The sequence below is a fragment of the Mandrillus leucophaeus genome, unplaced genomic scaffold, assembly GCF_000951045.1.
Source record: "Mandrillus leucophaeus isolate KB7577 unplaced genomic scaffold, Mleu.le_1.0 Scaffold1047, whole genome shotgun sequence".
NCBI classification, from domain to species: domain Eukaryota; kingdom Metazoa; phylum Chordata; class Mammalia; order Primates; family Cercopithecidae; genus Mandrillus; species Mandrillus leucophaeus.
The window spans coordinates 56,478-74,433 of NW_012098621.1; the positions used below are offsets into that span (position 1 = coordinate 56,478).

Consider the following 17,956-nt stretch of genomic DNA (forward strand, 5'->3'; position numbering starts at 1 on the left):
AAAGAGAAAGCATACAATCTAAAAGCACACAACAGAACAAAGCAACACTCAAATTATTTTCAGGTGTGGCTAATTCTGTTCCTAAAGCAACACAGCTTTAATTTATAATTATAATGCTCTATATGACAGAACAGATATAGTGTCTCTCTTCATTTTATCAGTAAAGATGAAAGAAAAAGCTATATGGTTGAATTAGTGCAGATCAGAAAGTTGTTCTGACAATAAAGAACAGGGCATAAGATGAAAAGTTATAAAAAAGAAAATTTAAGAACAAGCAGCAGAAAATAGGAGACAAAAGCAGAATTAAAGGTATATGATTTGTTTTGGGAGCTGAGATGATGAGAAACATGTGTTTTCTCATTCAAACTGAATTGTCCCAGAAATCAAAAATTTTTTGGCATTGAAACCCAAAGAAAAAAGTAGGACAAGGCATATTTAAGACTCAAAGTAGTAGTAAAGCAATAGTAACATGAAATTAACATGGAATCAGATGGATTTTTATTTAAAAGCTAAGAATAAATTGAATTGTAAAATTGATGTAAGTATGAAGATTGTATTTCTTGCATTTCGCTTCTGTTCCTTTGTTGTTTTATTCTTCAGGATAGTTTTATCTATTTATAGTTGGTAATATTAAGGTTTAAGTTTTGCAAAACAGAACATCCATATCTATACATATAAAATACTTCCTTAGGTTTTTCAGGGATCCAATATTAATTTCCAAGTTTAATAAACACAAACTGAATTTGCAAATGGTATTCATTGTACTTACAACTGTATTAATTGAGTCCCATGAGGCAAGATATGTAAGTAAATCTGGAAGATAGATGGCAAAACTGCTGTATCTTTTACTTGCAGTAAAGGGAAATAGGAGCCCATTACTTCAATTTGATATATTCCATTAAGGAGTGCAGTTCGAGTATTTTGCTGGCCCCTTTTTTGTTATTTACAATTTTTACTTATTTTTTTTGATAAAGCCATTAGATAAAGGGTTTGTATTAATATTTTCAGTCTTCATATGTATGAGTTTTTATTTTTACTATTTTCAACAGAAACTTTTGGCAAGATATCAATATATTGTTGAGACTCCCTAATCCAAAAACCTGAAATCTGAAATGTTTCAAAATCCAAAACTTTTTGAGCATGGAAATGATGCTCAAAGGAGATGCTAATTGGAGCATTTCAGATTTTGGATTGTCAGATTAGAGATGCTCAGTGGGTAAGTACTTGGCAAATATTCCAAAATCCAAAAAAATCTGAAATCTAAAACATTTCTGCTCACAAGCAGTTTGGAAAAGGGATGAGCATCCTGTAGTACATCTTTAAATTAAGGAGAGTAAAATAACTTATAAATTAGTTTAAGTAAAATGTTTTATGAAAAATATGAGTAAAATAACATAAAAGGATTCATAAAATTTTCTTACCTCTGAACAGTAGTTACTAACTCCTTTTCTTTCTTTTTCTGGCATATTAACTGTGTCTCTTTATCTTGACACTGCTTTTTAATCTCTTCAATTTTTTTTTCTGTATCTACCAAAGCCTCTTGTAAATTCTTATTTTTTTCTTCCAGAATCTGCAGCTAAGGAGAAATTTTTTACAGTTCATTACACATGAAATATTAAATATGCTTCTATTAGAAACTGTTACCGTGTTGGCAGGGATTGACAGACTTGTAGCTAAAAAAAAAAAAAAAATCACACTGCATTTTATCTAGAGTATTAGCACTCCATCTCCTCTGTGTGAAAGGCACCTACAAGAATGGAATTACAAGGAAGAGAATGGGGTTAGAAATTTGTAGAAGACTGAGAAAGGTTAATTTTAAACTTATTTTTCTTTTAATTGTAATAAATATACAACTTTATACTGTCTTAACAATTTTCAAGTGTACAGTGCAGTTGTGTTAGGTATATTCACATTGTGCAACTAATCTCCAGAACTCTTTATCTTGCATAATTGAAACTCTGTATCAATTAAACAACTCCCCATCTATCCCTCCCCTCATTCCCTGGTAACCAACTTTCCACTTTCTGTCTCTGTGACTGAATTCTTAAGGTATCTCATTAAGTGGAATCATACAGTATTTGTCTTTTTGTGACTAGCTTATTTCACTTCGCAAAATATCCTCCAGGTTAATCCACATGATAGCATGTGTCAGAGTTTCTCTCCTTGTTAAGGCGAACAGTATTTCACTGTATGTATATACCACCTTTAGTTTACCCATGTATCTGGTCATGGACACTTGGGCTGCTTCCACCTTTTGCCTATTGTGAATAATTATCTTATAAGCATGGGTGTACAAATATCTGTTCAAGACCCTTAACTGCCACCCCAATGGATGTTAGGTATTTTCTTACATATTTTCTAATACACATTGCCCTCTGTTCCTGCTCATGCAACCTCCTGCAGTCCTTAAGTTCCTTCCTGACTTTAACCTCAGTTTTTACAAATTACAAATTAATGTAAAATAAACAGAGAATGCAACATAGGTCTTACAGGATGCACAGTGACACTCCTTAGATTAGACTAATGACTCTCGAGTGAGGGTAATTTTACCCCCAGAGGACATTTGGAAATATCTGTTTACATTTTGGGTTTGGGATAAAGGAGAAGGAGCACTGCTACTGGCACTTAGTGGGTAGAGGGCAGATATATGGATGTAGACGTACACTCTTCAATGATCAAGGCAGACCCCTGTAACAAAAAATTATCTGCCTCCAAATGTCAATAGTGCTGAGGTTGAGAATCCCTGGCTTAGAACAACTCTGGGAAGAGAATGAAAAGTAGATCTAGTGGATTTATAAATAAGGTTTCAAGACAGTGGGCCTCACCTGAGTTAGGAGAAAGACTGAGGTATTGTTAAGAAAAAAAAAAAAAAAAAAAAAAAAGTAGAAGTCAGAGGAGCGAATTGAGGTCATAGGTCAAGGTGTAAGAAAAAAATATATATATAAAGGTTAAGAAGAATGAAGAAAATAAATATCTAGAAAGATACTTAACAAAAGGTCTTGTAGAGCCTTGGTGAATCCTAGAGACTGTTGGAAAGCACCAGAACTGGGGGTGTGTGCATGTGTGTGTATGGGGTAGGGGTTGGCAGACTGGTTTAGAAACTAACTTCTACAGTAGTTAACAGAGTTACAACACAGGATCAATAGGAAGGTAATCACTTATTAACTGACAAGAAATATCTACTTATGCATGCTTAGATAAACAAAGTTTCTTATTAGAATTAAGTCCCCAAAACAGCAATTAAACACATGGATTTAATTTATAGTTAGCCAAGTTTCTAAAGAGTCAAGTTAACATGTTTTCATGTTATTTAAAGATAAACATTTTATTTCATGTTACCTGTAGACTCTGACTCTGTACATCATCTAGAGTTGGAAGATCAGCCAGATACTTCTCCAAGGTCTCGATTCTTCTCTGCTTTTCTTTATTTTGTTCAGATTCCTTCTGGCATTTCTTTTTCAGACTACTAATGTATCGATCTCTAGTTTTAAGCTGAAGAAAACAATTACCAATCTTCATTAGTTTTGAGTTATTAAAAGACATAACAAAACCAACACTTTACTATTAGACACTGCTGAATTCACCAACAGTTTCAGGTTATAGCGAAGGCCACTAGCAACTCAATTAAGATTTACCTTATTTCATTCTAAGATTTACACTTGCCGGGTGTGGTGGCTCATGCCTGTAATCCCAGCACTTTGGGAAACCAAGGTGGGCTGACCAGCCTGGCCAACATGGCAAAACCCTGTCTCTACTAAAAAAATACCAAAAAAATGAGCTGGGCATGGTGGCATGTGCCTGTAGTCCCAGCTACTTGAAAGGCTGAGGTATGAGAATCACCTGAACCAGGGTGGCAGAGGTTGCAGTGAGCCGAGATTGTGCCACTGCACTCCTGCCTGGGCGACAGAGTAAGACTTTGTCTCAATTTAAACAAAAAACAAACAAAAAAAGATTTACACCTAAAAAAATTTATGTCACTGAAATCAAGAGTTTAGGGTGTATTTGCTTTTGCCATGGATGGCATCCTATAAATTGCCATCAATCAGGGGGCAGTAGTGATGTAGTTTTTATTGCCTACACATGTGCAAATTTGGTCAAGGCTGTTCATATCCTTGTCATTTCAATATTGTTATATATATGTACAAACTATGTGTCGAGTTTAAATGATGTCTAAAATGCCTAAACAATGTTACATTACAATTTAGTATGGAACAATGTTACTGGGTGCCCAGACAGGCACAGAAAAAAAGCCTTTGAAATCAGTGAAGTATTCATCTCTGAAGGAATGACTCCGATTTCTTAGTTTTTGCATAGCTATACCCAAATGCTTTATGTGAACGAAGAGAGGAAGATACTGCAAGTCACTAAAACTATTTCATTACTAACAGACTTGCAAAGAAATTGCTTATCATGCACCGAACAATGCAACTAAAGCTGAAAGAATATACCAAATACTTAGGGGCAGATAATGGACTAGTGAAACTAATCCACACCTCAAGCAACACTACTGTTTAAGGCACTGTGTCATAACTGAATTTGCAGCATATTTTCTTTCTAAAAACCATAAAATAAAGGTGTCTTACTATTGATGTCATTTTAGAATTGATAAAGTATGGTAACTGAACACTTATTTCAGTTGGTATGTACAACTGATAATGTGTACATATCATGGTATGTACACACATGATAATGATTCTAGTAAATCCCAATTCATACAGGCTGAAAGTCAGATTTTCAGGTACTTTTTACCTACCATTCCATGAAATATGCAATCTTTAAATTTCATATCTCATAGCCAAAGCTCTTTCATATTTACTCCTATTTACCTTAAATTACCAATCTTCCAAACATTTAATCCTCTTTTCAAACTTTCAGGGTTCTAAAATATTTTTACAGTGTTTTCCCATATTCACTGGGAAAATAACTGGCAATAATTAGCAGTAAGATGGATTATTCTTTCAAATTTTATTAAAGCCAATACTTGTTCTTTAGCTTTAATAAAATTTGAAAGAAACTAGTTTCTTTCATGCATTTTCTAATTTCTTTCAGGTCTAATGTGTAACGATTTTTAAAACTTCATGTGGAAAAATTATTCATTTCACCAGTGACGTTAGCATCCGCTTATGACCTTTGGTAAGGAGCAACACTGGTAAGACAAACACATCCTATTATGTCTTGAGGCCTTCTTAGGATTAAAGGTAAATGTGCTGGTGTGACAGTTTACCCTGTGATCTATCAGAATGGAAAACCTTACATACTGTTGGCACTGGTGGTGGCCATATAATACAACTCCCTTAATACAGGTGAGGCCCAAAGATCTTTAGTGACTTAACAAGTCATAAAATCAGAAGTCGAATTTGAATCTAGATCATCTGACTGAAAATCAACTTTCTTTCAGTTCTTCCTTATGACTCATTATCAGGTTCTTATTTCAGTAACCAGCTGTGCTTGGATTTCCCATCAACCAAGCCTGCTCTTGCCTTAGCAAATGACCCTGTACATTACAGAGGTAAACATGATAAAGCAACCTATGTTTACTTAATGCTAACTTGGACTCAACTGTCTAAATGTATTAAATGTGACAAAATGATGCCTCAAAAAGCAGTGACTGGCATAGGTCTGTCTGTGTGCAAAGATGTCCTACTTTTCTTCTTTTTCTTTTGGTTGGCCAACTCTCTTTGCTGTCACGTCAAGCTTGCTTCCCTTGATCACAAATTGCTGCCAACACTCTCCTACGGGACACTGTCTCTGTTATTTGTTGGTCACATGTTGATCATACATATTCACTGGGTCTTGGGTTTTTTTTCAGCCCTGCTCACAGATGACAAGCTCGCTGTTTTGTTTTTTGGTGTTTCATTTTTTTTGAACTGCCAAGTTTTGTGTTGTTCCATACAAATAGAGGTTACTCAAGTCTGAACTGCATTAATCACCTCCAGATAAATGAGGTGTCATTAGTAAATCTTCTCTATTCTATTCATACAAGGCTAAGCTTTTCTTTTCAAAGAGGAATGATGCAATACTGATATCATTCCTAGAAGGTAACAGAAAGGACAAGTTTTATAAGAGGTTCACAAACGGTTACTTTTCTTTATTGTCTGTCTCTTTAAAGAAAGAACTCAAAAGAATTCTATTATTACCACCACATTGTTTTTTCTGTCATAGAATCTGTCTTTGATAAGGATTACAGAGTAAATGCCAAAAGAAACAATATGATCCAATCTTGTGTGGACCCAAAGTGCTGTTTGTTTAGTTGATTTGTTACCAAGGAGCCTGTTCTTACTAACCTATGCGCTCCCTTCAAGAACTGAAGTCATCTCCATATGCTCTGACACAAACTCTGCCCTCTACATTTATCCCCTCTATTCAAGTTTCTCTGGTATATACATTTCCATTCTTAATTGCCTCACTCACACAGAAGCTACTCCTCTTCTTTTCCAAGAGTAACTCTACCATATTTGCATCTGTTATCAACCCTTCCCTATGTCTCCTATGAACTTGCTCCGTTAGGCACCCACTCTGACAACTTTGATCTCTCTCTCATTGTTTTTTCCCTAGTCTACCTTACTGTTTTCTCTTCCATCCTGGCAAAAATTACCTGACAGAATACATTCAATATGCCAGGCACCATGAATGGTGCTACATATGCCACAGTGACACATTCAAATACAATTCCCCTGCCTTCAGGGAGCTTAGAGAGAAATTTAAAAAATAAGGATTATACAAATTGGGTTGAGCCCTGGAAAAAAAAGAATAAAATTCTATAAGCATATGAAAGGAGGAGTAGAAGGGAAAAATATTAAGCTAGATTTGAACAAATAAATAGATGACTTGAAAGTGGGAGAAAAAAAGCAGCCACGTATTTACCATGCCAAAAGGCCACTCTGTGTAAAGATCCTGATACCAGAAACAAAGCCTGAGCTGTTTGAGCAACTGTAACACCCAGGGTATCAATACACAGTTTATCAGAGGAAGATTGGCAGAACCTACGGATATATAATTAGGAAATGTATTTCAGGCCATGGGAAGAATTTGATTTATATTTTTAAAGACCTGGGGAGTACTGTCAGCAAGATGGCAGAAGAGCAAGTCTTGGACTCTCCTTCCCCGCAACATGTGGATTCAATTAAAAAAATAAAAAAACCTCCAACATGGACAAATTCCCTTTTTAAGAAATCCAAAAATTAGTCAAGAAGCTATTGTACTCTGGGTGAATGCAAAATCAGGCACATTGAAGCAATTAAGGAAATGCAAGACACCTTCTATAATCCTACCCCCAATACAGCATATGATCAGAAGGAAACCTGCTGGGAAAGAAAATAGTTGGATCACACATCCAACATCCCAACTTTTCTGGGTACTGTTCAGAAGACTGCCTTCTGCCTTGCCTGTCTTGGAACACTAATAGGACCACGACACTCTTGCTGCCTGGGATCAGTGAGATCAGAGATGATGGTTTAGGCTAGCAGTTTCCATAGTTCACAGCTCCAGCTCAGCACACAGCAATGAGTGAAGACAGATTCAAGTTTCTCCCTGTACAGGGAAAGCAGACAGAACATCCAACAATCTGACTTTTCAGAAGTCTGGTCAAGGGACTGGCTGAAATTTCGCTTGTCTGAGTACCGATGGGACCTAGAATACTCCCCTGAAGCCTGAAGGATGCTAACAACAAAAAAAATGAGTTAAACTATACAAAGATATGAAAAGCCCCCCTCTCCGGCAACACTGATTAGTGAGGGTCTTCCCCTGTTTAAGGCTAGTCTGTGAGGAGTGGAAGTGATAGCTATTTTATATAATATACAGGTATCAACTTAAAGAGTGAGGAAAAATTGGTCGGGTGCGATGGCTCACACCTGTAATCCCAGCACTTTGGGAGGCCGAGGCGGGAGGATCATGAAGTCAGGAGATCGAGACCACGGTGAAACTCTGTCTCTACTAAAAATACAAAAAATTAGCCAGGCTCAGTGGTGGGCGCCTGTAGTTCCAGCTACTCGGGAGGCTGAGGCAGCAGAATGGCGGCGGACCTTGCAGTGAGCCAAGATCGTGCCACTGCACTCCAGCCTGGGCGACAGAGCGAGACTCCGTCTTAAAAAAAAAAAAAAAGCAAACAAAAACATAAAGTCGGGAAAAGACACCCTATTAACAAATGGTGCTGGGATAAAGCTAGATCCTCATCTCTCACTTTATACGAAAATCAACTCAAGATGGACCAAAGACATAAGCCTAACACCTGAAACCATAAAAATTCTAGAGGATATAACATCAAAAAAACTCTTCTAGACACTGGTTTAGGCAAAGAGTTTGTAACCAAGAACCCAAAAGCAAATGCAACAAAAATAAAAATAAGTAGATGGGGTCTCATTAAACTGAAAGGCTTCTACACAGCAAAAGAAATAATCATCAGAGTAAACAGACAACCCATAAAGTGGGAGAAAATATTACAAACTATGCATCCGACAAAGGACTAATATCCAGAATCTATAAGGAACTCAAACAAATCAGCAAGAAAAAACAAATAATCCCCATCAAAAAGCGGGCTAAGGGCATAAATAGATAATTCTCAAAGAAGATATACAAATGACCAACAAACATATGAAAAAATGTTCAACATGACTAATTATCAGGGATATTCAAATTAAAATCACAATGAGATACCATCTTACTCCTGTAAGCATGGTCATAATTTAAAAATTTTAAAAAATAGATGTTGGTATGAAATAGAAGGGAATGTTTTTACACTGCTGGTGAAAATGTAAACAAGTACAACAACAAGGGAAAACAGTGTCAAGACTCCTTAAACAACTAAAAGTAAGACTACCATTTGATCCAGCAATCCCACTACTAGGTATCTGTCCAGAGGAATAGAAGTCATTACATAAAAAGCACTTGCACATACATGTTTACAGCAGCACAATTTGCAATTGCAAAAATGTGGAATCAGCCTATTAACCAATGAATTGAAAAAGAAAATGTGGCGTGCACACGCGTGTGTGTGTGTGTGTGTCTCTGTATGTATACCATGAAATACTACTCAGCCATAAAACGGAACAAAATAATGGCATTCATAGCAATCTGGATGGAGTGGGAGACTATTATTCTAAGTGAAGTAACTCAGAAATGGAAAACCAAACATCATATGTTCTCACTTTTAAGTGGGAGCTAAGCTATGAGGATGCAAAGGCACAACAATGCTATAATGGATTTTGGGAACATGGTGGGAAGGGGTGTGAGAGACAAAGGACTATACATTGGGTACAGTGTACAACGTGTAGGTGACAGGTACACTAAAATCTCAGAAAAAAACACTAAACAACTTACCCATGTAACTAACCACCTGTTCCTCAAAAACTATGGAACTAAAATTGAAAAAAATAAAGTAAGCACTGATGAGCAAGAAAAAAGAAAATCATGGTGATCTGCTCTATGACCACTTGAATGGGAGGCTCAAAACTAAGCTGAGTAGATTAAAAGAGAAGGCTAAAACCACTGCTGCCACTATGTAGCTCATGGATCTGTACCTCTTCAATAAATTAGGGCTAGCACATGTCCTACTTAATCATGAATGATAATAAAATGGAATAAGATAAAATTCGTGAAAATACTTTTAATAAAGGCAGAAAGATCAAACAGTGTTCCTGTCTGTATATTTGGCTTTTAGCTTATTATTCTGAATTAAGGGCTTCAGTTTAATAAGTTGCATGACTATTAAAGATAAGCCACCTTCATTTACCAACCCTTTATGCCCAACATGCCAAAAAAAAAAAAAAAAAAAATGAAATCATAGATTCAATAAGGAAAAGAACAGTTATTTGGTGTACACAATTGATTTTTAAAAATATTTTACTATTTGTTATAAAGATATACAAGAGCATTTCTATCCTCAAAGAAAATCCTTGGATTTCTGCAGATAGCAGAAGGCTTCTCAAAAGTTACTACAAAATTAATCACCTCCACATAAGTGTATATATAACCTTGGTATGACACCTGACAGGGTAAATGACAGACAAATAATTATATGCTGATGAAATGTTGACCTAATTCAATTTTATTACAAATACCTACTTTTTCCTCCAGTTTCTTCTTCTCTTCACTAAATAGGCTTAGTCTTTGTTTGAGAAACTCATTAAGCTGTAAAACTTCTTTCTCAGTAGATGCAAGCTTTTGCTCAAATTCCCCTTGTTGGGAATGGGAAACTGATTCCTCTGAAAATGGTGTCTGGAGTGAAGTGTTCTCATATTGTGGCTGTGAGGAAAGAAAAAAGGAGGTAAGACTTTAAAAGTTTGTCTTGAACAAATGTGAAGAAATTGGAAATGAAGTATAATATAAGGAGTGCATATAGGCTGTATGAACAGACACACCTTGATTTAAATTCTAGCTCTCTTGCTTCCTAGTTATGCACCATAATTAAAGCAAATTATTTATCATCTCAAAACCCCAGTTTTCTCATCTCTAAAACAGAAACAATAAAGCCTACTTTGCAGCGTTTTTTGAAGAAAGATAAAGTATGTAAGGTTCCCAGCATATAGGAGAAACTTCATGAAAGACAGCTATTATTTGACTTAAAAGTATACTTCAACATGTAAATAGTACTATATATATATTAATCATATAAAAGTGAAAGTTTTAAGTAAATAAATAAAAACTAAAGAAAAATGTCTTCACAGGTAATCATTTCCAGCTAATACTAAAATCAATATGCACAAATAGAATGTTTCTCTAACTAGAAAGTAAGATCCATGAATCGGGGATTCTTGTCCATCTCAAAGTGTCCATTTTATATTCCCTATTGCATAGAAAAAATGGCACAAAATAAGCACTCACAAAATAATTGTTGAATGAATAAATGTATTATTGCTTCTATGGGCAAAGCTTTGAAGGAAATTCTTTTCAAAGGGAAGATATTCCCTCTCCTCCATGTAGATTAAAATCTGGAAGAGGAAGGCAGGAAATATAAATATTCCTTCAAACAACTCAGCATGTGGTTAAGTGCTGTAAAAGATATCAACAAGGTACTGCAAAAGCAAAAAAAGAGGTTATTTTTCCATTTATTTAAAAAATATTTACTAAGCACATACGTTAGGCATTGTGCTAGGTGCTGGGGATTCTACAGTTAATAAAATAAGATCCCACTAGTTTAATGTGTCACACACAAAAAGACCAAAAAAAAGACAATGGGAACTAAGTGCTAAGATAGTTACATGTGCAGTAGCTAAGGGAGGGTGTTACAGAAGTAAACTTGAACTAGGCCTTGAAGAACTGACACTTTCCCAAAAGGTAAGCATGCAATTCAACCATTACATAAATAGCATTTATCAGGTCCAGGCTATTTCAAAGATGGCAGACTCACCCTTTACAAACTCAAATTTTAATCAGAGGCATAAGAGAAGCCTTTAGATGATTATCATATAGAACAGAATGAATATGGTAGCCAAATAAAGGCCATGTTAAGTACAAAGTATTGAGAGGAAGTAGAATACATGAAGACATTGAGCGAATGACGAAAAGGCTTTTCTGGAGAGATGGCTTTTGAGACGGATTTTGAGAAACAAGGAGATTCCGGCAAGAATGGAAAAAGGAACAGGCATTCTAGAAAGAACATTTTTTAAAAGGTTAAAAAGAATATACAAAGAATATCTTGTCATGTTTATAGGTTACAAGTGGGTGGAATAAAAGGGAAAACTTACAAATGTAGGTCGCAACCTTCTTGTAGAATTCCAGGAATTGTGAACTTGGCTTTGTAAATCTCTATACTCCCCGGCATTCAGTCTAGTGTCTAGACTCTCAGCAAGTCTGATGAAAGGGAAGAGAAGAGAGGAAAAAGACAAGAGAGTGCTAGAAGAAATAGGACAAAGCTAGATGCAGTGAACAAGATTCACTGAGAATGAATATGGATGTATCATTTAAAGAAATTATTCTAACTAATTTAGCTGAAAAGAAACAAGGAGCTGAAATAGAGCATGGAGAACAGAATGAAGAAACCGGAAGCAGGGTGAGAGGATTTAGAGAAAATGATTGTTTAAAGATGTGAATGGAAAATTAATGTTAAAGATAACCAAGGTTTAAGATTTTGTCTAAGTAACACGGAAGATTATATTCTGGGCAGAAGTAAATATAAAGAAGAACAGTAGGTTATATAGAAAAATAGGTTATACTTAAGCAGATATACTTAATATAATTAGAGTCTATGATTATGATTTCATTTGAACATACAAGTAGAGATGGACATCAGGCAGAAAGGTAGATATGGAACTCAGGAAGATGGCTAGGCTATGAAACTATAAAAAGTTAATACAGACTTCCAGTTTCTAGCCCAGAATGTAAAGAGATCAGAAGTCACCACTCAGTCCTCAAAAATAAAATAAAAAGCTGAAAAACCTGAAATATCAACAAGTCTTCTAAAATCTGTGAGAGAAACGAGGTCACAGGGCAAACTACTGTCTTCAAAACTGGAAAAAAAGGATAGGTAGAAACAGATGATCATAACCTAATAAAGCAAAACCCCATAAGCAGAAGAGCCAGGGTGGGAAAATTTGTAACTAATGAATTGCTAGAGACTTGGTGTAGACAAATCTGAGAGTTAAAAATTCCATGGGGACCCAATCACACAGGAGGCTTCCACAGTCTGTGAGTTTTACCTCCAGGAGTACTACAAGATCTTCAGTGAGTACCAGAGGAAAATCCCCTTCTGTTTCTGGCAAAGGGAGGGGAAAAGGAACCATTTAAAATATGCCAGAGCATTCTGTTCTTAAAAATGCCTGCCCTCAGGGGAAATTATATTACCAGAGCCTAAACTGCTGGTGTTTTATCAGAGATTAACCTAGTTGGGGTAAACGAAATAACCCAACTCCAGCCAACTCCAGCCTTCCACAGAGAGGAGGGTTAATACACAAATCAAGCTCCTTTGGCCTTCCCTGTGGAAATACCAACTCCATTGCCCTCCTGCCATCCTGTCCCGCCTAAGGGTGGGGAAAGATGAAATCTTAGAAAACTGAAGTTCACAATCCAGAGGAACAAATTTGCCAAAAGACTGAGACCTAATCACAGGACTATAGAATACTTCCCCTTCCCTGCACACTTTACCACTGCATTACTGAAGCTCTATTTACCACACTTATTAAACCTTGGACATCACGTCTACTTCCTACAAAAATCGCAAGACATGCAAAAAGGCAAAAAACACGGTTGAAAGAGACTGAAAAGCATCAGACACAGAGTCAGATATGGCAAAAATGTCAGAATTATCAGACTAGGGATTTTCGACAACTAGGATTAATAAGATTATGATAGAAAATGTAGACAGTATACAAGAACATACAGATAATTTAAGTGTAGAGATAAAAATTCTAAGAAAGAATAAAAAAGAAATGCTAAAGATTGAGAACACTAACAGAAATGAAGAATGTCTTTGAGGGACTCATTAGCAGAGTAGACCTGGCTGAGGAAACAATTCCTGAACTTGGGGATATGACAACAGAAACTTCCAATACTGAAAAAGAGAGAAAAAAAAAAAAAACAAAAACCAAAACCTTAAAAAACAATATACAAGAACTGGGGGAAAACTACAAAAGATGTAAATACATGTAATAAGAATAGTAGGAGAAAAAATAGAGAAGGGAACAGATGCTATATTTGAAGGAACCATAACTATTTCCCCAAATTAACATCAGACACCATACTATAGATCCAGGAAGGTCAGAACACACCAAGTAAGACAAACACTAAAACAAAACAAACAAACAAACAAAAAAACAAAAACAAAAAACAAAACTGCAAATAGGCATATTATATTTAAACATCAGAAAAGCAAAGATAAACTCCTGAAAAAAGCCAGGGTAAGGAGAAAACCTTAATAATAGAGAAACAAATTACATCCAGCTTTGCCTCAGAAACCATGCAAACATGGAAAGTGTTGAGAGAATCAAACCAGCAGCCTAGAACTCTGACCTCAGAGGTCCCCGGCCCATGGCCTATTAGGAACAGGGTTGCACAGCAGGAGGTAAGCAGTGGGCCAGCGAGTGAAGCTTCATCTATTTTTATAGCTACTTGCCATGGCTAGCATTACCTCCCAAGCTCCGCCTCCTGTCAGATCAGCTGCATTAGATTCTCATAGGAGTGTGACCCCTACTGTGAACTGCGCATGTAAGGGATCTAGGTTGCACGTTCCTTATGAGAATCCAATGCCTGGTGATTTGAGGTGGAGCTGCGGTGGTAATTCTAGCACTACGAAGCGACTGCAAATACAGATTAACATTAGCAGAGAGGTCTGACTACACAGAGACCATAATAAATCAATTGCTTGCAGATGCATATCAAAACCCTATCAGTGAGTGACAAGTAACAATTAAGTTGCATCTAGTGGCAGTCTTTGTAGTGGCAAATGAGTTGATGTACTTCAATTATACAGTTGCACCTGGTGGCAGGCTTTAAGCTAGAATCCAACACTTATTTTAGTCTGAGTAAGGCCTGCCTATTATTCGATTTCCCACTTCCATCCGCGCCTCTTTCCCAACTGTGCACTTTTGTCAGTCACAGTCTCGGTAAGCCCACAAGCTAACCCTAGCTAAAATGAATAAAAAACAAACGTTACTGGAGAGCTGCTTCGAAAGAAGGACAGACTCAATGATGAGAGAGCAGAAGACTCTAAGACTGCCCACAATAAGAAAGCTACATTTAAAAGAGAATACCAAGAGTCCTACTTAAATGATGGGTTCACTGCAACAGGAGATTCACATTATAGATTTAACAGAAGATCCTGAAGAACCTAAAACAACACTGAGTGTGGACCTACTGGGAGTTGAGGCCTCCTAGCATTTGATTATGTATTACGCACATTTCCATTCTTAACTTAAAAACGCTTTCACACGATATCAAATACTGGTAAATTGTGTTTTTTATTAAACTTTAGAACAGTGAAAACAAACGAAAAACACCTTCCTGGAACTAATTATAGCAAGGTTACAGGATACAAGGTTAACACACAAAAGTCAATCATTTTCCAGTATGTCAACAATGAACAAGTGGAATATAAAAATTCACTACCATCTATATTAGCAACCAAAAAATAAGATAGGTATAAATCTAACAACATATGTTCAGGATCTATATGAAGACAACTATAAAACTCTTCTAAAAATGTTCTAAGAAGAACTAAATAAATGAATAGATATTCCATGTTCATGGATAGAAGACTCAATACTGTGAACATGTTGTTTCTTTCCAATTTGGTCTATAGATTCAACACAATCCCAATCAAAATCCTAGCATATTACTTAGTGGACTCAATGAACTGATTCTAAGTTTATACGGAGAGGCAAAAGACCCAGAATATCCATCACAATATTAAAGGAAAAGAACGAAGTTTGGGTACCGACAATACCCAACTTCAAGACTTATAATAAGACTACAGTAATCAAAACAATGTGGTTTTAGTGATAAAATATAAAATTAATCAATGCAACAAAATAGAGAGTCCAGAAATAGGACACATAAATATAGTTAACTGATTTTTAACAAAGAAGCAAACGCAATACAGGGGAAAAGACAGCCCTTTCAACACATGGTGCTGAACAATTGGACATCCACATGGAAAGGAAAGAAAAGAATCTAGACACAGGCCTTATATATTTTGCAAAAATTAATTCAAAATGGATCACAGACCTAAAATACAAAACAATAAAACTCCCCAAAAAAGTAGAAAATCTAGATGACCTTGGCTATGGCAATGATGTTTTAGATATAACATCAATGCTGAATCCATGAAAGGATGGACTGATAAGCTGGACTTCATTAAAATTAAAAACTTTTTCCCTCCAAAAAACAATGGCAGGAGAATGAGAAAACAAGCCACAGACCAGGAGAAATATTTGTAAAAGACACATCTGATCTAAAAACAAACAAAAAAACCTGTTATCCAAAATATACAAATAACAGGTCAGGCGCAGTAGCTCACACTTCTAATCACAGCACTTTCGGTGGCCGAGGCAGGTGGATCACTTGAGGCCAGTAGTTCAAGATCAGCCTGACCAACCTAGTGAAACCCTACATCTCACTAAAACTACAAAAATTAGCTGGGTGTGGTGGTTTATGCCTGTAGTCCCAGCTACTCAGGAGGCTGAGGCAGAAAAATCGCTTGAACCCAGGATGTGGAGGTTGCAGTGAGCTGAAATCGCATCACTGCACTCCAGCCACGGCAACAGAGAGAAATTCTGTCTCAAAAAAAGAAAAAAAAAAATCACATCTACATAATGAATCCTCCATTAAAAAACAAATAATACTAGGTCTACAGAACTTCTAGATAGCTGAATATGTAGAAGTTCCCTCCTGAAGGGTGGCACCCCTGGAGATGGCATGGAATCTCTGCATTCCTTATCTCATACCTTCCCCTATGTATCTCTTCAATCTGGCTGTTCATCTGTATCTTTTCTAATATCCTTTATAACAAATGGGTAAGTGTAAATAAAATGCTTCTGAGTTCCAGCAAGTTAATCAAACCCAGGGAGGGGGTTATGTGAGCTCTGATTTATAGCCAGTTGGTAAGAAGCATCTGGGACTTGAAATTAGCATCTGAAGTGGAGGGCAGTCCTGTGGTAGTGAGTCCTCAATCTGTGGGTTCTGACACTATCTCTACACATACAGTGTCAGGATTAAATTAGAAGACAGACACCCAGATGGTGTCTGCTGAAGAATATGCAGAACTGACTGCTTGGTGTGTAGGGAAACAAATACCATACATGTGGTGTCAGAAGTACTGTGCTGAGTGCAGAGCAGAGTGGGAAAAATGCATCTTTGGTTTTTCCTATATCACTACAGCTGCTTTACACATAATTGCCAGAACTTGGAAAGTATCAAGATGTCCTTCAGTAGGTGAAGGTTGTGCATGTATGGGGATATGCAGGATATGGGAAATCTTGGTACTTCCCATTTAATTTTGTAGTGAGCCTAAAACTGCTCTAAAAAATAAAGTTCATAAATTTTTAAAAAGTTAACACAGGTGGGGCTGGGCACGGTGGCTCACACCTGTAATCCCAGCACTGTGTGTGTGTGGGGAGCGGGGACAAGACAGGAGGATTATGAGGTCAGGAGTTCGAGACCAGCCTGGCCAACATGGTGAAACCCCATCTCTGCTAAAAATACAAAAATTAGCTGTGTGTGGTGACACACTCCTGTAATCTCAGCTACTCGGGAGGCTGAGGAAGGAGAATTGCTTGAACCCGGGAGGCGGAGGTTGCAGTGAGCCGAGATCACGTCACTGTACTCCAGCCTGGGTGACAGAGTGAGACTCCATCTCAAAAAAAAGTAAACATGGGTGCTTCTACTATAATACAAATATACGCATTCCTGGAAAACCACTGGAAAATCATGCACTAAACTGTGATATATCCAGAAAGTGGAACATTGCTCAGTACTAAAGAAAAATGAACTATCAAGTCATGAAAAGATATAGAGGAAACTTAAATACATACTACTAAGTGAAAGAAGCCAGTTTAAAAAGAGATGGTCTGAATAGTATGTACTACATGATTCCAATTACATAACATTCTGGGAAAGGCAAAACCATAGAGACAATAACAAGTTCAGTGGTTGCTAGGGGTCCAATGGATTGAATAGGCAGAGCACAGAAAATTTTTAGAGCAGTGAAACTACTCTGCATGATATACTATAATGGTGGATACATGTCATTACTAATTTGTCAAAACTCTTAGAATGCACAACACCAGGAGTGATCCTAACATGGCTTTTGAGTGTCAATGGTGTGTCAATATAGGTTCACTAATTATAAATAATGTACCCTAAGATACAAAACGTTGATAGTGGGGGAGGTTGTGCGCATGTGAAGATATGGAGGATATGGGAAATCTTGGTACTTCCCATTCAGTTTTGTAGCAAACGTAAAACTGCTCTAAAAAGTTAAGTTCATAAATTTTTTAAAAGTTAACACAGGTGCTTCTACCATAACGCA

At 36.6% G+C, this 17,956-nt stretch overlaps 1 protein-coding gene across 1 annotated transcript in view; it reads right to left on the reverse strand.

Moving 5' to 3' along the window:
- CEP85L (centrosomal protein 85kDa-like) overlaps positions 1-17,956 on the reverse strand; it is a 217,006-nt gene that overhangs the window by 23,078 nt on the left and 175,972 nt on the right. The window contains exons 7-9 of the mRNA XM_011980625.1: positions 10,060-10,239; positions 3,340-3,492; positions 1,422-1,576 (exon numbers count right to left, since the gene is read on the reverse strand). Of these exons, the coding sequence (XP_011836015.1) occupies positions 1,422-1,576; positions 3,340-3,492; positions 10,060-10,239 (488 nt within the window). The remainder of the gene's footprint in view (positions 1-1,421; positions 1,577-3,339; positions 3,493-10,059; positions 10,240-17,956) is intronic.